The sequence below is a fragment of the Pleurodeles waltl genome, chromosome 9 (genome assembly GCF_031143425.1).
Source record: "Pleurodeles waltl isolate 20211129_DDA chromosome 9, aPleWal1.hap1.20221129, whole genome shotgun sequence".
NCBI classification, from domain to species: domain Eukaryota; kingdom Metazoa; phylum Chordata; class Amphibia; order Caudata; family Salamandridae; genus Pleurodeles; species Pleurodeles waltl.
This window is the reverse complement of record NC_090448.1, coordinates 123,345,686-123,366,364: the sequence shown is the minus strand read 5'-3', so window position 1 is coordinate 123,366,364 and position 20,679 is coordinate 123,345,686. Positions and strand designations below refer to the sequence as shown.

Genomic DNA, 20,679 nt, shown 5'->3' with positions numbered 1-20,679 from the left:
TCCTCCTAAAAAAGTCTCTAAGGACAAAGACAAGGCTCCACATTATCCTCAGCCTTCTGCACCTCACTCTCCTGTACTTCCTCTTACTCCACCACAATCTCCTACATCTTTCATAGAGCCACAGTTTTCTCCACAATGGTCATCATCCCCTCACGGAGATGAATTAGGTGAAATTCCACAGGATGTAGTTCGATGGCTCCCTAATGACCCTGATTTGTATCTTGCAAGGCCATCACCCCCTGAAGATTCAAAAGCTTATAATCATGTTATTGCACGGGAAGCTGCATACCATAACGTACATATGCACACTAACCCTGTTGAAGAGGGTTTAATGTTTGATACATTGACCAACACTCACAAAGACGGCCAGTTCCTACCCATGTTGCCAGGTATGATTAGACATGCCACTGATATCTTTAAAGAATCTGTTAGGGCAAAATTATTACCCCCAGGGTTGACAAAAAGTACAAAGCAGCACCGTCTGATCCTATATTTATTAAATCACAAGTACCTCCTGACGCAAAATAGACGGGGCAAAAAATAAAGGCAGAGGCAAGGCGTCCACCTCTAGAGGTTGTGCCTCAACCACATGCCAGTGACTCCTTACAGATTTCTCCAGCACACACCTCTCCAGTAGGGGTAAGACTAGCACATTTCTATCCCCAGTGGTTCAATACCACAACAGATCAATGGGTTCTATCAATCATCCAACATGGTTACTGTCTAGAACTCATCTCCACTCCACCAAATATTCCCCCACATGCTCACAAACTTTCACATGACCATCTTATTCTTTTGAAAGAAGACATATACTCCCTTCTTCTCAAAGGGGCTACAGAACCAGTTCCCCTGTCCCAACAAGGGTTAGGAGTATATTCCCTATACTTCCTTATAGCAAAGAAAGATGGGTCACTAAGACCAGTTCTGGATCTCAAACCTCTCAATCTATATGTCCTCTCAGAGCATGTCCATATGGTCACTCTGCAAGATGTTATTCCCCTATTACAGCAAGGCGATTTCATGACAGCCTTAGATCTCAGAGATGCTTATTTTCACATTCCCATACATCCAGCACATCAGAGATACCTCAGATTTGTTATTGCGGGAAAACAATATCAGTTCAGTGTCTTACCATTCGGGGTACCAACCGCTCCTAGGGTATTCACAAAATGTCTAGCAGTAGTTGTTGCATTCTTTAGAAGACCACATATTCATGTCTTCCCATACAGACGACTGGCTCATCAAAGCCAGTACCATCCAACAATGTCACAATCATACTCAGTACACAGTAGACCTACTACACACTCTAGGATTTACAATCAGCTTTCTCAAAACCCATCTTCAACCCTCACAGATACAGCCTTAACTGGGAGCAATTCTCAATGCTCACTGAGGGTTGGCATATCCAAACACAGCCCAGATTCAAGCTGTTTGATGGCATGTTTAGCTGCAGATACACATGCTTTGCATAAGTTCGCCATCTAGTTTTGTGCTCGGAGTGTTACTAGTTGTTTTTCTTCTAAGAAGCTTTTTCGGGTCACAAGATCGAGTTCCTCCTCTCAGTGATTGTGCAAATGGGCATCAAGTCCTTTGTTAAATTGTTTTCTTTCCTGCCGTCGGGTTCGAACATGTTCCCTCTCGCCCTGGTAGATCTCGGTTCTGTATTAGCTGAACTTCTCTATCTTTCCTTTAAACGTCGGTATTGTTTTCAAACGTGTTTTCCGAACTACATTTGATCCGATTGTAGCGTCGGAATCAGTTAAACGCCCTTTTGGGCGCCCATGCTCTTCTCTGGCCTACTGCGTCACAGGCTCATGGATCGGACTCCTTTTCAATTCTGCCCTCGGTGCCACGCCAAGTTCCCCACACCGACCAACACTCGGGGTGCAACATCTGCCTCTCTCCGGATCACAAGGAGAAAACCTGCAAGGCTTGCCAATCCTTCCGATCCAAGAAGACTTTGTGGGATTGAATATCGGGTCAGCTAGAGATGGCATTGAAGTCGACAGAACAAACACCCCACATTTTCAGCGAGGAACAGGCGCAGACTGCAGTTTCCATCGCAGACGCAATTCCGACCATGACTCAGATAGGGACAGCCATGTTATTCCTGCGGCGCAGTACATGAGTACGCCAGCCCCTTCCCATCACCAAAAACATTTTAAAAAGTCAGCACAGAAGGCCTTGGGTCCACCATTGCATGCTGGCCATGGTTGAACCCGAAAATTTCATCTTGACGACCGGGCCTCTCGGGTTCAGCGTTGAAAAAGGCCAAAATGTATTCGACTGAACAGACTGCCACGTCTATTTTGGCATTGAGTTGTAAGATGGAAGCTTATACTGCCGAACTGAAATGTCTACATACCACCTCGTAGTCGAAGCATCCAAGCACCCTTTGTGGCCCATTTATAGCAGTCAATCACCAAGCTTTCGGAGCATACATTTGTGGGAAATAAACATGTTACATCTTCAGAGGAGTCAACAGACATTAGGCCCATTCTTGAGGTCATGGACCATAAACAGAGGAAAATACAAATCCAAAAGGATACAGGGAAGATTATTGCCTCTCCTCCTCCTATAACCAAGAGGAAACTGTCATTCCAAGAAGGTTTCGAAGCTGGGCCTTCACCTGCAAAAATATTTTAGCACAAGGAGAAGCCAAGGACAGTACATCAGCCTTCTCCACCGCATTCTCCTTTCCTTCCCACTTCTCCACCACCTTCACCCACACAGTTTTCTATACAATCTCCTGTCTCCTCACATGGGAATTATTCGGGTGCCAATCCTTATAATATGAACCCATGGGAGATGTACGATTCTGACCCAGTTCCATCTACTGACCCTGATCTGTATCCCACAAGGACATCTCCAAGTATAATCAGGTGATTGCTAGAGCAGCCACATGCCACAATGTGCAGCTGCACTCTGAATCCATAGAGGATGATTTCCTATTCAAACCCTATACTCTACACATAAACAGTGCCAATGTTTGCCGATGCTACCAGGCATGCTAAAACATGCTGATAACATTTTTAAGGAATCGGCAAAGGCTAGGGTACTAATACAAAGGGTGGATAAAAAATATAAAGCTGCGCCATCAGATCCAATTTTTATAACACAACGGTTGCCACCTGATTCCATTGTGGTCAGTGCAGCTAGGAAAAGGGCAAATAGTCAGTCCACAGGGAATGCTCCTCCACTGATAAAGAAAGCCGCAAATTTGATGCAGCAGGCAAAAGAGTGGCAACTCAAGCTGCAAATCAGTGGAGAATTGCCAACTCCCAAACTCTTTTAGCCAGGTATGACAATATCTCCCTGCAGAACACCAAAAAAGGGCACTGCAGGTAGAGGCAGAAGGACAAGCTATTGCCAACAATTAAATTAGGTCCACCGTAGACGCAGCTGACACCACAGCTAGGGAAATAAATACTACTGTTGCGATCAGAAGGCATGCTTGGTTGCGGTCCTCAGGATTCAACTCTGAGATACAGCAAGCGGTCCTTAATATGCCATTCAACAAACAACAACTATTTGAACCAGAGGTGGATACCACCATTGAAAAATTAAAAAAGGACTCCAATAGAGCAAAGGCCATGGGTGCCCTTTACACAACACCTTTTTGGGGCACTTTTCGTAAGCCCCAATTCAGACGGGATTTTAAACCCCAAACATCAGAGGCTTCTACGTCCTAACAAAAACAGGGACAACAGTATTATTCTAGGAGATCTTTCAGAGGTTCGTATAGAGGACACAATTTCAGAGGTAGGGGGCAAATCCACTGCCACAAGAGGTGCCTTCACCTCATCAAAGCAGTGACATTCTCTGCATCCCCACACAGCACACAACGTCTGTGGGAGGAATCTGCAACATTTCCACCATCATTGGCAACAAATTACGTTAGATCAATGGGTACTGTCTATTATCCACAATGGTTATTGCCTAGAACTCATCTCCACTCCACCAAACATTTCCACTCATTCACACAGTCTTTCTCCGTAACACATAGTTCTGCTAAAACAAGAGGTAGAATCTCTTCTACTCAAAGGTGCATAAGAGGTAGTACCCATCAATCAACAAGGAACAGGAGTATATTCTCCATACTTCCTCCTACCAAAAAAAGATGGCACTCTCAGACCAATCCTCTAACTCAGTCCTCTCAATCAGTACATTCTCTGATCATGTCCACACTGTCACTCTACAGGATGTCATTCGCTTGTTACAAAAACAAGACTACATGACAGCATTAGATCTAAAGGATGCTTACTTCCGTATTCCTATACATCTAGCACACTGCAAATACTTAAAGTTTGTAATAGCAGGCAAGCACTACCAATCAAAGTGCTACCCTTTGGAGTAACAACAGCACTAAGGGTATTTACCAAATGCCTAGCAGTGGTTGCACCATTTCTCAGAAGACAGTATATACATCTTTCCCTATCTGGATGATTGGCTAATAAAAGCCAGTACCATTCAAACGTGTCAATATCACACACAATACACAATCGATACCCTACACAGTCTAGGGTTCACAATCAATTACCAGAAGTCCCACCTTCAGTCAGCGCAGATACAACCATATCTGGGATCAATTCTCAACACTCAGTCAGCATTAGCCTACCCAAACCCACAAAGAATTCAAGCGTTTCACAGTCTTATATCTTAACTGCAATACAATCAGACTTACACAGTAAGGTTTATTATGAAACTCTTGGGAATGATGGCATCCTGCATATCAATAGTGTCAAATGCATGTCTAAACATGAGACCCCTGCAACAGTGTCTTTCAAAACAATGGCCTCAGGCACAGGGTCAGCTTCACGATCTAATGTTGTTGGACTTCCAGACTTACAACTCTGTGCAATGGTGAAATCACACCAACTTATCAAAAGGGCGGCCATTTCAGGACCCTGTGCCACAGACCATAATCACCACAGATGCATCAATGACAGGTTGGGGAGCCCATCTCAACAATCTTACAATACAGGGAAAATGGGACTCAGTCCATCAGACTTACACATAAGCCACTTGGAATTGCTGGAAGTGTTCTGTGCCATCAAAGCGCTCCAACCATAGATCATTCACAAAATAGTTTTGAGGACAGACAACATGACAACAATGTATTATGTGCAAAAACGGGGGGGGGGCACTTATCCCAATTGTCCATCTTAGCACAAACAATTTGGAAATGGGCAATTCACAATCACATTCACCTGCTAGCGGAATTGGATACACAACCAGCTAGTGGACCTCTTAAGCAGGACACAGCAACAAATACACGAATAGGAGATTCACCCACAAGTAATTCAGTATTACTTTCAGATGTGGGGAACAGCAAACATAGACCTTTTCGCAACAAGCGAAAAAGCAAAATGCCAAAACTTTGCGTCCAGATACCCACTCGCTCAATCCAAGGGCAATGCCCTGTGGATCAATTGGTCAGGGATATTTGCTTATTCTTTTCCCCCTCTCCCGTTAATTCTGTTTCTTGTCAACAAGATGTGTCACACTTCACTCACTATGATACTCATAGCTCTCACGTGGGCACGTCAACACCTGTACACAACACTATTGGATCTGTCAGTAGTACCAAATCACAAGCTCCCAAACAGACCAGACCTATTGACTCAAAACAAAGGTCAGATCAGGCATCCCAATCCCATGATACTCAACCTGGCGATTTGGCTCCTGAGGTCATAGAATTTGGACATCTACAGCTTCCATCAGAATGTATGGATATTCTGAAACAAGCATGTAAACCTACAACCAGGCAGTGCTACGCAAATAAAAAGAAACGTTTTGTATATTACTGCCAACCTAAAAACATTGATACACTCAAAGCATCAGTACAAGATATTGTATGGTATGTGCTTCATTTACAGAAAGCAAACCTTGCATATTCATCTATTAAAATTCATTTAACTGCAATATCAGCCTACGTCCAAAACAGACAACATACCTCTCTGTTTAGAATTCCTGTCATAAAAGCTTTTATAGAAGTTGCTTAGAAGAGTTATTCCACCAACAGCTCCACCAGCTCGTGCATTGAACGTTAACATTGTACTCACAAGACTTATGGGGCCACCATTTGAACCCATGCATTCTTGCGCTCTTCAATTTCTCTTATGGAAGGTTGCTTTCCTTGTAGCAATTACTTCCTTAAGAAGAGTAAGTGAAATACAAGCATTTACTTTACAAGAACCCTTTTTCCAAGTACACAAACACAAAATAGCACTTAGGACAATTCAAAAATTTCTACCCAAAGTGGTTTCACCATTTCACATTAATCAGTCAGTGGAATTGCCAGCCTTCTTCCCACAGCCAGATTCAGGTGCTGGAAGAGCTCTTCACACTTGATCTGAAAAGAGCTCTAGTGTATTATGTAGGCTGAACAAAAGAATTTAGAAAATCAAAGCAACTTTTTGTCGCTTTCTAACAACCTCATAAAGGCAATCCTATTTCCAAGCAAGGATTAGCAAGATGGATAGTAAAGTGTATTCAGACTTGCTATCTTAAAGCTAAAAGGCAACTATTTGTCACTCCTAAAGCACACTCCACTAGAAAAGAAAGGAGTTTCAGTGGCATTCTTAGGAAACATACCATTGGCAGACATTTGCGAAGCAGTCACATGGTCCACACCACACACATTTACTAAACACTACTGTGTAAGATATGTTATCTAGACAACAAGCAAATGTTGGTCAAGCCGTGCTTAGAACACTATTTCAGACTACTTCAACTCCTACAGGCTAGCCACTGCTTACTTAGGAGGAGAACTACTTTTCAGTCTATGCACAGCATGTGTATCTGCAGCTACACATGCCATTGAATAGAAAATTTCACTTACCCAGTGTACATCTGTTCGTGGCATGTAGTGCTGTAGATTCACATGCTCCCTCCCTCCTCCCTGCAAAGCTGTAGCCGTTGTAGTACTTTATCATGAAAATATGTATGTTCGATGGCGTGTGTAGCTGCAGATACACATGGTATGCATAGCTTCTGCCATCTAGTGTTGGGCTTGGAGTGTTACAAGTTGTTTTTCTTCGAAGGATTCTTTTTTCGAGTCGCTGGATCGAGTGACTCCTCCTCTCCGATATTGTGCGCATGTGCATCGCCTCCTTTCTTAGATTGTTTTCTTTCCACTGTCAGGTTCGGACGTGATTCCTCTTGCTCCGAGATTTTCACTTTGGAAACTTTATATAACTCTATTTGACCGTTGGTATTGTTTTGATTGCGTTTCTATCTATAGTCGAGCCAATAGTACCGCCGAAAAACAAACACCCTTTTGGGCGCCCGTGCCAGACTCGGGCCTGTTTAGGCCTACCAGGCCGAAGCATGATGGATCGGACTCCATTCCGATTCTGTCCTCGATGCCACATAAAATTTCCATATACAGATCAACATGTGGTATGCAAACTCTGTTTCTCTCCCGACCATCGAGAAGAGGACTGTGAAGCCTGTCGATCGTTCCGGTAGAAAAAAACGCTGCGTGACTGGAGAACCAGAAGACTGTAGATGGCGTCGAAAAATAGAGAGTACGTCGACACCGTAGAGGAAGAACAGATCCAGACTTCAGTTTCCATTCGAGACACCAACTCTGAAGAGGACTCGGAGGAAGATAGCCAACAACTCACTGCAGCTCAGCATGTGAGTACAACTGCCCCTACGCCCACTACCAAAAGACCATCTAAGGCCTTGGGTGCACCACTGCCAGAGAGCCATGGTTCCACCCGAAAGAAAATTATCAGCGACTGTAGGAGGCTGGCCTGGTTTGTAGTGGTACCAAGGGGTACTTACACTCTGCACCAGGTCCAGTTATCCCTTATTAGTGTAGAAGAGGTGTCTAGCAGCTTAGGCTGATAGAAAAGGGTAGCTTAGCAGAACAGCTTAGGCTGAACTAGGAGGCGTGTAAAGCTCCTACTATACCACTGGTGTCATATGCACAATATCATAAGAAAACACAATACACAGATATACTAAAAATAAAGGTACTTTATTTTTATGACAATATGCCAAAAGTATCTCAGTGAGTACCCTCAGTATGAGGATAGCAAATATACACAAGATATATATACACAATACCAAAAATATGCAGTAATAGCAATAGAAAGCAATGCAAGCAATGTACAGTCACAATAGATTGCAATGAGAGCACATAGGTATAGGGGCAACACAAACCATATACTCCAAAAGTGGAATGCGAATCAGGAATGGACCCCAAACCTATGTGACCTTGTAGAGGGTCGCTGGGACTGTGAGAAAACAGTGAGGGTTGGAAAAATAGCCCACCCCAAGACCCTGAAAAGTGGGTGCAAAGTGCACCTAAGTTCCCCAGAGAGCACAGAAGTCGTGATAGGGGAATTCTGCAAGGAAGACCAACACCAGCAATGCAACAACGATGGATTTCCAGACGAGAGAACCTGTGGAACAAGGGGGCGAAGTCCAAGAGTCACACTCAAGTCGTGAGTGGGCAGATGCCCACGAAATGCCAGCTGAGGGTGCAAAGAAGCTGCCACCGGATGGTAGAAGCTGTGGATTCTGCAAGAACGAAGAGGACTAGGAACTTCCCCTTTGGATGATGGATGTCCCACGTCGTGAAGAAGCTTGCAGAGGTGTTTCCGTGCAGAAAGACCGCAAACAAGCCTTGCTAGCTGCAAGGGTCGCGGTTAGGGTTTTTGGATGCTGCTGTGGCCCAGGAGGGACCAGGATGTCGCCAATTGCGTGAGGAGACAGAGGGGGCGCCCAGCAAGACCAGGAGCCCATTCAGAAGCAAGCAGCACCCGCAGAAGTGCCGGAACAGGCACTACGAAGAAGAGTGAACCGGAGCTTACCCGAAGTCACAAAGGAAGGTCCCACGACGCCGGAGGACAACTCAGGAGGTCGTGCACTGCAGGTTAGAGTGTGGGGGACCCAGGCTTGGCTGTGCACAAAGGAAATCCTGGAAGAGTGCACAGGAGCCGGAGCAGCTGCAAATCACGCGGTACCCAGCAATGCAGTCTAGCGTGGGGTGATAAGGACTTACCTTCACCAAACTTGGACTGAAGAGTCACTGGACTGTGGGAGTCACTTGGACAGAGTTGCTGAGTTCCAGGGACCACGCTCGTCGTGCTGAGAGGGGACCCAGAGGACCGGTGAGGCAGTCTTTTGGTGCCTGCGGTTGCAGGGGGAAGATTCCGTCGACCCACAGGAGATTTCTTCGGAGCTTCTAGTGCAGAGAGGAGGCAGACTACCCCCACAGCATGCACCACCAGGAAAACAGTCGAGAAGGCGTCAGGATCAGCGATACAAGGTTGCAGTAGTCGTCTTTGCTACTTTGTTGCGGTTTTGCAGGCTTCCAGCGCGGTCAGCAGTCGATTCCTTGGCAGAAGGTGAAGAGAGAGATGCAGAGGAACTCTGATGAGCTCTTGCATTCGTTATCTAAAGAATTCCCCAAAGCAGAGACCCTAAATAGCCAGAAAAAGGAGGTTTGGCTACCTAGGAAGGAGGATAGGCTAGCAACACAGGTAAGAGCCTATCAGAAGGAGTCTCTGCCGTCACCTGCTGGCCCTGGCCACTCAGAGCAGTCCAGTGTGCCAGCAGCACCTCTGTTTCCAAGATGGCAGAGGTCTGGAGCACACTGGAGGAGCTCTGGGCACCTCCCAGGGGAGGTGCAGGTCAGGGGAGTGGTCACTCCCCTTTCCTTTGTCCAGTTTCGCGCCAGAGCAGGGCTGGGGGATCCCTGAACTGGTGTAGACTGGCTTATGCAGAGATGGGCACCATCTGTGCCCATCAAAGCATTTCCAGAGGCTGGGGGAGGCTACTCCTCCCCAGCCCTGACACCTTTTTCCAAAGGGAGAGGGTGTAACACCCTCTCTCTGAGGAAGTCCTTTGTTCTGTCTTCCTGGGCCAAGCCTGGCTGGACCCCAGGAGGGCAGAAACCTGTCTGAGGGGTTGGCAGCAGCAGCTGCAGTGAAACCCCGGGAAAGGTAGTTTGGCAGTACCCGGGTCTGTGCTAGAGACTCGGGGGATCATGGAATTGTCTCCCCAATGCCAGAATGGCATTGGGGTGACTATTCCATGATCTTAGACATGTTACATGGCCATGTTCGGAGTTACCATTGTGACGCTATACATATGTCGTGACATATATATAGTGCACACGTGTAATGGTGTCCCCGCACTCACAAAGTCCGGGGAATTTGCCCTGAACAATGTGGGGGCACCTTGGCTAGTGCCAGGGTGCCCACACACTAAGTAACTTAGCACCCAACCTTTACCAGGTAAAGGTTAGACATATAGGTGACTTATAAGTTACTTAAGTGCAGTGGTAAATGGCTGTGAAATAACATGGACGTTATTTCACTCAGGCTGCAGTGGCAGGCCTGTGTAAGAATTGTCAGAGCTCCCTATGGGTGGCATAAGAAATGCTGCAGCCCATAGGGATCTCCTGGAACCCCAATACCCTGGGTACCTCAGTACCATATACTAGGGAATTATAAGGGTGTTCCAGTATGCCAATGTAAATTGGTGAAATTGGTCACTAGCCTGTTAGTGACAATTTGGAAAGAAATGAGAGAGCATAACCACTGAGGTTCTGGTTAGCAGAGCCTCAGTGATACAGTTAGTTATCACACAGGTAACACATGCAGGGCACACTTATGAGCACTGGGGCCCTGGCTGGCAGGGTCCCAGTGACACATACAACTAAAACAACATATATACAGTGAAATATGGGGGTAACATGCCAGGCAAGATAGTACTTTCCTACAGCGACCGACCTTCGGGTTCGGCGCCGAAAAAGGCCACACCAGTTTCGATGCTGGGGTTGAGCAAATCCACCAAAAGCTCCACATGTGAGCCGAGCAGGCAACCACACTCTTCGGAGTTGAAAGTTAGACGACCAGCTTTGAAGCCGAAACAACAGGCTGTACTTTCGGCACTGAAAAAATTGTCAGCTTCGGAGCCGAAAAAATATTCGTGTACAGAGGAACAAGGACTTCCAAGCCGTTTAAAGCAGAGCTCAAAGACATTCGAAGAACAGTGTTCTAAATCACCAAAAATATCAAAATATATTTCTGAAGATTCTGACATTCAGCCTGTACTTGAAATCATGGACAAAAGACCATCAATGATTCATATCCACAAAGAGACTGGGAGGATCATTGCTGCACCTCCTCCATAAACAAAAAGAAAGTTGGCATTTCACGAACATCTTGATACAGCTCCACCACCAGCAAAGATTTTTAAAAGGAAGGAGAAGCCATTACTCTTGCAAAATTCACCACCACATTCACCACAACTTTCTTTTTCACCACCACCTGTTAGCCCACCAACATTGCCTTACCCAACTCACTCCCACACTTATTCACATGGTGATACAATTGATCTTTGGGATCTGTATGATCCAGATCCCATACCAACCAATGACGCAGATCTCTATCCTTCAAAACCTTCGCCACCAGAGGATACAATCTCTGATTTCCTTTTCAATACACTGTCCTCCACGCATTCACGCTACCAGTGCCTACCAATGCTGCCTGGCATGATCAAGCATGCAGACAAAATATTTAAGGAACCTGTTAAGGCTAGGATTTTAACACCACGTATGGACAAAAAATACAAGCCTGCACCTACAGATCCAGCTTACATCACACATCAGTTACCTCCAGACTCTGTTGTTGTCAGTGCTGCCAGAAAAAGGGCTAATAGCCAATCGTCAGGGGACACCCCTCCCCCTGAAAACGAAAGCAGGAAGTTTGATGCTGCTGTCAAGAGGGTAGCTACACAAGCAGCTAACCAGTGGTGCATTGCCAATTCACAAGCCTTGCTAGCAAGATATGATAGGGCACACTGGGACGAAATGCATCCAGATGGACTTAACATTACTAACAAGACCACTTGATTTTTGCATATCTGAAGAGTTCTCAGGACTGCATTGATTCCACATTCCAATTGGAATCTTCACTCATGATGCTTTTTGAAAATCCAGCAGTGTCACCTGTGCAGCCACTGAGCGAACCATTGTGTACTACCTGAGGAAGGCAGAAGCTGAAACGTTGTAGTAGAAATATATTTTTGTTGTTTGGTGAGATCATCTGTTTGAGTCACTTCTTTCTTGGATATATATATATATTCTCCTTACCGCACCTGTTTGCGGGAAAAACAATCTAGCAAAGGATTCTATGCCCATGTGCAGTATCACCGAGAGGAGTCGCCGCTTGATCTTGTGACTCAAAAAGATTCTTCACACAAAAAAAACTTGCAACACACCGAGCCCAACACTAGATGACGGACTTATGCAAATCATGTGAATCTACAGCACTACATACCACAAACAGATGTAAGTAACATTTTACTTACAGGATAAGTAGGTGTATGAAGCAACCTGTCCCATGGCAAAGTAGATATTTTATTAAACTTCACACCCCTGACTCAGAAGGTAGGAGAACTTAAGGTGGGTACCTAGGTCACAACAGCAGACCTGGTCTTAGGTAGCTGTGTTACTCTTCTTGTTTGTGGTGTAGAAGGCTCCTCAGTCATTCTGTGCATTGTGAATGTGATTGCTTTGACTCTTTCACCAATGTCTGCTATCTATTATTAATTTCTCTTCTCTTTGTGATATTTCTGGTAGACGTAACATCACAGGAATCCACACAACCGTATATTTTTCCAACCACCATGGGAGAGGTGGGAGGGAAGGTTGTAGACATACGGAGATTCACTTGATGGGATGGACTGTAAACTAATAAGGATGTACTAATAAGGATGTTAACCCTATTGCGGCAGCACATGGATGCAGAGGGTGTGAATCAAGGGATTGGTAATGGTGAATGTACTCTGGTATGCATAGAAGCAAAAGGTGAAATGCTATGGAGTTAAAATAAAGAAGATAAATCTGATATTCTTTTCATTGACTCTAGATGTTGGTTATTTATTTTGGTGGTGGTAAGGATGTTGGAAGCTACATTACATTTTGAGAAATTGACTCTAGTACTACCTTTTGAAAAAGACTAATGTTAAGAAAGTTTGGAGAACATAGATAAAATGCATACGACCCTATAGACTACTGTGATTCTGTCTAACCATATTTGCCAATATCAGCAATGTATGATGTTTATCAAAGGCAAAAATAAGAGTGAAGTGTATGTTTTAGGACCAGAAGATGGAGGTAGTAGCGGTTTAGATGAAAATTTGTCTTTGGAGATGTATATTAAAATCAAATTCAAGAGTGAAGTGTTTGTTTTAGGACCAAAAGGTGGAGGTACTAGCAGTTTAGAGGAGAGTGTGGTGTCTGGTAGAAGCCACGTGCAAACTTGGCTTTTTATGGGCTTGAGGACCCAAGAAGACCGCAAGCCAAGCCAGATCAAGTGTGGCTTGAATCTGTCTTGAGCTTTTGGTGGCTCACCCACCTACCTTTATTTTGTTAGCAAAACATTTCTAAGAAGGATAAACGATAAATAACAGCTAACTATGCTATCTGACGGGTGGTTATAATCTCACACCCAAGCTGACAGTATTAGCTGCGGATTTGCACAGTTTACCTTTTTAATTTTGGAGAATGTCCCTGGTCAGATAAATGTACAAATGGATTTCTTGTGATGGTTTCCAGTAGTACCACAGTGTAATGAGGAAGCCAATTATACTGGGTGCAAAGTATCTTTGTGTGTAATTGTGATATGGAATGGAAAGATTTTTTATTTCAGCCTACGGGTTGAAAAGAGGGTGAGTAGAAGCTGGAATGTCAGAGGGATACTGTTTTAAACCTAGTGATGTATATGTTTTGTGAAGAGTTGAGCATCAGAATGGAAACTGAGTGACAAATTACAACCCTTTGTCTAGGTGAATAGTCAGTTGGCAGTGGAGACTTTCAGTGATGGGAGGAGACAGATTTGTTGCACTGGTGTCTCACTGGAAATGTGTAATAGGTTCGGTCCATAATGGTCATCTAGTCATGTTAGGAATAGTAGGAGACGTAATGTCACTAAAGGTGTGACTTTGGTTATGAGTCCTATGCACTTCCATCTTGGTCAATGGGGAAAGGTTGCAGTGGGTCCATTCAGGGGTCATCCACAGAGCCACAAATATGCGTTGTCATGACAGATTACTTTTCTAAAAGTCTAGATGTTCATTTAATTCATATGTGTGGCACTTGTTATCAGAGAAAATGATGTGGGTTTTGAACAAGAGGGGGATCAGGTCCATCCCTTACATCCATTACTTTAATAGAATGTAGGACCTTCGTATTGAAAATATCCATAAAGGTATTGGTGCTCCCTGGTATAGAATTAAAGAAGCCAGTGCAAGCTACTTTAATGGCATGTGTAATAGTGCCACATTAGTGGTTGTGGGCAAAACACACTTTTGTTTCCTCTAGAGAAGTGTTCATTTATTGTAGAGTTTTGTAAGGTTGATGGGCAAGAGAAACCGGTATGCTGGAAATTAAAGTTATGAGATAATTAGCATGAATCCGAGAGTGGATTAATATCCGGACTATAGTAAATTATAATAAGTGTATTTTTGCAGCATTTATTTATTGACAATTTAACAGTAGCATGTCAATGAAAGTGAAGTGCATTAAGGGGCACATGTTGAGGAAAACATAAGAAGGTACAATAAGGACCGACAAGGTGCAGCATTGGAGTTCACTATAGAAAATACAAACAGTGTATATCAACTGCACGAAGTACCATGGACCAGACCTGTGGGTAGATAATGACCAAGCTCACATTGTGTAGAGGATCCCCTCTTCAGCAGTTCACCTCTTGGAAGACAAAAGTGGCACTTCAGCGGGACGGGGCGTGAAGGAAAGGAGAGAAGTAAGGAGAGGGCAGAGCAGAGGGTGAATGCGTAGAGGTTCCAGCAGTGGTGCGCATACCTTCAAGAAGTTGATCAGTCTCTCCCTGGACCTGACCCCCCCATCCCAATCCCACCAGGCAGGGGGTTTAGTCAAGTGATAATGCAACACCTACCATGAAAGGGTGCTATGTGGCTTCAAAAATGTGTGCCTGATTGTTCAGTTTATAAGTGGTTTTCCCCTAGCCAGCTATGTGGTACAGTTCAAGCGGCCATTCAGTAAGTGAAAAGAGGGTGAGCTGTTGCCAATAGCAGAGTATAGCTAATTTGACGGTGGCGAGTGTGTCATGTCAGAGAGGTTGTGAAGGAGAGCGAGGTGGGGCGAGAAAGGAATCTGGAGTGCTATACTGCCTTAGCCAGTCTCATACAAGTGTCTAGTAGGGTGCAAAAGCTGGGCAGGACCACAGGATATGGTGCAGGTCACGGCGAGTGGCACTGCACCTCCAACATAGGACATGGGCTAGGAGTTTCACCCTATATCGTTTCCAGAGATTCCAGTACCAGTCCTGTACAATATGAAGTAGAGAAATTTAAACTGATATTCGCTAAGGGACCTTTCGTGATCAAGAAGAAGCGATGCTCAGTCTTCCAGTAAATATGCCTTCCCCAGGAGAAGCTGCCATTGAAATCTGGTGGCTGAGAGAGACGGAAGGGAGTGTTGCCTCTTGATAAGCACTGTATAGAGGCTGGACACCAATACTTGATAAAGGCCCTCTACTGCATTAAGGGGGACAGAGACAGGTCCACTGCCTGTGGACTGCAGACCGTGCAAAGGCAATGGGACAGTTGAGTATACTGTGAAGAGTCCGTGGGCCGTAGTCCTAATTCTGTCTTGTAATAAGTGTATTGACACTTTTACACAAGTTTTAGTAATTTACATCAGACCCCTTGCCTTGATGTCTGTTCCTGGTCACCAGTACGGAGATCTTACAAGACTTTGGGCCTCATTACGACCCTGGCGGTCTTAAGACCGCCAGGTCAGCGGTGGTGGTTGGATCCAGCCAATGTGGCGGTCCGACAGCCACATTATGACTGTGGCGGTAGTGCCACGGTCAGACCACCAGCACTGCCAGTTTTCCTCCACGGGAGGGTCTAGCAGTGCTGGCGGTCCAAATCCGCCAGCAATTATGTGGCGTAGCACCGCCATGTAAAGTGAGGGTGGGAACAGGGTGCAGGGGGACCCCTGCAGTGCCCATGCATTTGGCATGGGCAGTACAGGGGCCCCCCCCCTGGCCAGCCACATAGCGATGTTCACTCTCTGCTCTGTAGACAGTGAACATCGTGACGGGTACTGGTGCACCCTACACACTACAGAATTGCTGCCGGTTCTATTATGAGCTGGAGACAAATCTGTAGGCCATTTCCCGCTGGGGCAGCGGGCAGAAACAACGTTTCCACCCCCTGACCCAGTGGGAAACTCTTAATGGTGTCCACTGGTGGCAACCTGCCCGTCTGGATTTGGGCGGACGGGCTTTACTGTCTGCCGAAGTCGCAATGACCCCCTTTGTCTGGATTGACTTCGCCTTAGTGAAATCATGACACAATGGGACCTATGATATGCTAATTTCGAGATATTTTTAAAAAATTCTTCTTTGGTAAGTTGTTTAATTGATAGCCTCACTCTTCATAAAACTGTGAAGTGGGATCACACTTATTTTTCACATTTAATAAGTACATTTGCATATCCTGGATAACAATTTTCTGCAATCATTTCTTTGAACCTTTTTAACCACCGTTGGCTGTATACGTTTCGTTCGACTGGCATAGTCCCCTTAAGATTTGCAAATTCCAACTTGCGCCTCTGTTTGTAATTAGTCCAGTATCAAACTTACATTTACCATTCTGCATCTTCCACAGCATAATACTGTTTTCTTTTGTGAACCCTGAAAAAGATCATTTAAAAAAGTGTCCCTATTCATAATGTTAAACTATGCACCCTGGTATGCATCACCCTCTCAAACCTGCCCATACAGTTTCCTCATTTTATCCTTTTTTTGTCATTAAACATGTTTATTTGCCGTAGTACTTAAGTATAAGAAAAAATATATATATATATCAACGAGACCATGGACACTTATAAGTTTTTTTCCTTTTGTAATTAAATTCACAATGTATGTTTACCTACGTTTTCTTTCATATGTTATATCTTATTCTTTGCCCCTTGAAATGACATTATCGTTTCCTCCACCTCTCCAATCCTGTAATATATATTTTCTTCTTCTCTTGCTCCATTTCTACCTATCATAAAATTGAAAAGCCTTTAAATTGAATACCTTTTTTTTCATCCACACTTCTACTGTCCATTTTTACTGGGGTCACTTTAAGCTATGGCCACCTTGACGAAATCCAGACTCACTGCTCCTTTTTTGATTCCTTTTTTTTCTAACAACTTAGTCGTTCTAAGAGGATTTTGTGCAAATATAATCTTATAATACTTTGACTTTCGTGCCTATTATTGTTTGCTTGATCCTTTCTTGGCTGCTTCATGCTCCAAAATCCCACTGTGAATGAACATTTAATGCCATGCTGCTTTTCCCTGTTTAATTAATCATACTGAATGGAATTAAGCCCCTAATCTGCTTCAGCTCTCAGAAACAGATTTGTTGTACAAATAATTGAGTGATTTTTCTCCCTCTCTTTCTGCTCTGCATCCTCTCTCTCCTCTCCCTTTGCCGATGCAGGTCCTGTCTTTGCTAATCAACGCTGCCTACAAACCAAGCCGTGTCCTACGAGAATTACAGCTGGATGAGGAAGAGTCTTGGCACGGACATGGGGAGGTCCTCAAAGCAAAGTACATGTTTCATTTATTTAACCTTACAAAGGATTAGTCAATGATTGGTTGTGCAATATTTGGGGCAGAGTAAACTGTCAGTGCTTTTGTGCTAACACTCGCATAAAATCCAGAGGGTCACTCAATCCATGCAATCCAGAGTGTGATTCACAATAAAAGTGAAAATTAGCCAAAGTTTAAAAGTTGGAAGTCTCTGTCCAGTCTCTCTTTTGAACTTATAGCTAAACTCAAATCATGGTTAATACTTTGGGGCATATTTAAGAAAAGTGGCGCTGCACACAGTACAGCACCACTTTTCTTGCGTCCCTTAACACCCCCCGACGCCACCATGTGTGCACCATATTTAAAATATGGCACACCATGGTGGTAGTTAGGGACTTTGCAGGATTAGCGTAAAAAATTCTGACGATAATCATGCAAAGCACCCAGAGGTCCATTGTAAGCAATGGAAGCCTCCTTTTAATGCCTGCTCTGAGCAGGTGTTAAAAGTGCTGAAAAAATAGCACAAGGAAATCTCTTAGATTTCCTTGTGCCGTTTTTTTGGGCCCCCAATGGTGGAACGCCCCCTTTGCTTACATTATGCTAGGCACAGGCAGAATGTAGCGCAAAGGGTTACAAAGTGACAGAATGCATGCATTGCTCCACTTTGTAAATATGTTGCAGCGTTTATGGCCTTCTAACACCACATTAGCATAAAAAAATTACGCTAATCTGGCTTTGGAATGGCGCTAGGGGCTCTTAAATATGCCCCTTTGTTTGTGCATTTACTGTTGGTTTGATGACTAGTGGTGTAGTTGTATTTTACACAGCACAGAATCGTCAAATAATGTTTGTTGGTCTTTTGTTCAATGTCTCTAGCTTTACCCTAACGTCTGATTCCTCCACCCTTCCCTAGCAAAATGTGTGATGCATAAACATGTGTGCGTGCATTAAGTTCCAGAGAAATATTTAATTCTGATGGACACTTTTAACTGCAGATTCCTCGCCTGTAGAATGTCTCTACGTGCCAGACTGGATCTGGAGAATATTATAGAGGAGCTCTAATGTGCAGTGTAATGTTGGTGCAGTGGTGCACCACTATGACTCTGCTCCACCCCTCAAGTGATGAAGCAGAGCACCACACCTGTATGATGATGTCAGTTCCTTTATTTCCACACCCTTCAATGCGGATCCATGCCACAGTCCAAACTTTTCCAGTTTTCTAACAACTTCACAATTTACCTGAAGCAGTCTGCCAGAGATGATGTCTCCCCTGAAAACGACTGGATTGAAGTCTTGTCACACAACATATGTCTTTGGGCACCATTTACAACTCATCGCAGTGCGATAAGTCTTACCTCATGCACCAGAAGGCAAACAGGGAGCAGGATGCAAAACTACTTTGCCAAACATGAGAAGAGACAGCAGTCAAAATGTAAATGCTGCTCCTGCTCCATGTCACAAGATTTCTTGCAATCTGGTTCACGAAGCTGGTCCCTGCTCAAATTCTGTCAGTAAGTTCAAGCCTATGATGCCTCATAACCCCTGTAGCAAATACCGGCCTTCAAAAAGGTCGTTCTGCAGTTCTTTAAGATACTTCTGGCTCTCAGTTGGGGTGCTTTTGGGCCCACAGAGCAGCACGGACCACCAGTTGGATTTGTGCTTATGGGCCGTTCCTTGATGCCATCTTACTCCAAGGGACCTGGGTCCTTACCATAGCTGATTCATGATTCTACTGGAACTCCTGGGTTGTTGTAACTCCCTCCCATGCGAGCACTGAACCTGACACTGTCGGTCTCCAACCACAAGCCATTGTGGGCTTGCTCCAAGCATATGTCTCTCTACAAGGTACAAAAGCGAAACCAGTCATTCTGCATCCAGATTCTAATCCTCAGTCTCTGTCCCAATGCCAGTAATAAAGCTAAATGCCGTAATTGGATTCAACTATGATGCATTCCCGGATTTACAGAATGTTCCCCAGGATACTGATGACGAGGAAGAGGCAGAAAATCTACTTTTTCATCATAATATCAATGATGGGTTATACATAATGCTAGTGAGCTACGTACAGCTCCAGAGACTGAACTAGTTGCACTACCTCAGCTACCAATGGAAGAAAGTGACTCTTTCACAGTAGTTGTGCAAAGGGCTGCTGAAGAGCTAGATTTACAGTTGCCTACTTTTACACCTACAGCAAATTTGTTAACTGATATCCTTCAGCCTGGCCTGCCTCTTCTAACTCACTATTACAATTCATCAAGGCCCTCACAGGAAACAATCATGGGCACCTGGACTGTGCAGTGTTGTGGCTCCCAGACAGTGGACCTGAGGCCAGGTGATATAGACTGACCCCTGGTTATCCTGATATTTCTTTTCAAAGCCATGTATGTCTGAAAGCCTGTTGGTACAGACTTTGACTAGTAAGTGCACTCCTAATGCCTTTTCTGAACAATGTTTCATATAGAAAGTTTAAACATATTGAAGACAAGATATGACATTTATTCCTTGGCTGGAGCTCCACCTTGCCAGTCAAATGTGCCTTGCAAATCATTCCAGTGGGCTAGGCTCTGCATTTTGTATCCCCTGTGCCCTGTTCTTCTAGCATCAGAGCAACTCTTAGTTGAGCATTCAGCAATCTTGCTGCAAGAAGTCAGCCTTCTGCTGGCCAAGGATGCCATCAAGCAGATGTTTGGAGAGAGGAGAGTGGTTCTATTCATGCTCTTCCTTTACTGTAGAGGGATGGAGGCCTCAGACCCATGCTGTGCCTCTTCCCACTCAATGCCTTTCTGAGGAAAGACAAATTCTTAATGGTCATGCAAGTCTTGCTGTGCTACAGGCATTATTCACAGTTCACAATAGGGTCAGAACACTTCCAGTTTGCCATGTACCACATCAGCATTAGATCTGGCCCTTGGGTATTGACAAAAGTGATGGCGGTGGCCACCCACCTTTGCAGACGGGGGATACAATTGCTTCCGTACCCTGATGACTAGCTGCTTAAGGTGTGCTAACCATACTCAGTGTTAGACCACGTCCAGAAGTTTGCTGAGCGCTTGCCATCTTTGGGGTTTTCCATCAAT

The 20,679-nt window shown here is 44.5% G+C and overlaps 1 protein-coding gene across 4 annotated transcripts in view; it reads left to right on the top strand.

Moving 5' to 3' along the window:
- The window catches only part of SFMBT1 (Scm like with four mbt domains 1), a 477,315-nt gene that overhangs the window by 402,036 nt on the left and 54,600 nt on the right, over window positions 1–20,679 (top strand). For all 4 annotated transcript variants that reach the window (XM_069206385.1, XM_069206386.1, XM_069206384.1 and 1 more), the window contains one exon: window positions 17,511–17,620. In XM_069206385.1, coding sequence (XP_069062486.1) covers window positions 17,511–17,620 — 110 coding nt within the window. The remainder of the gene's footprint in view (window positions 1–17,510; window positions 17,621–20,679) is intronic.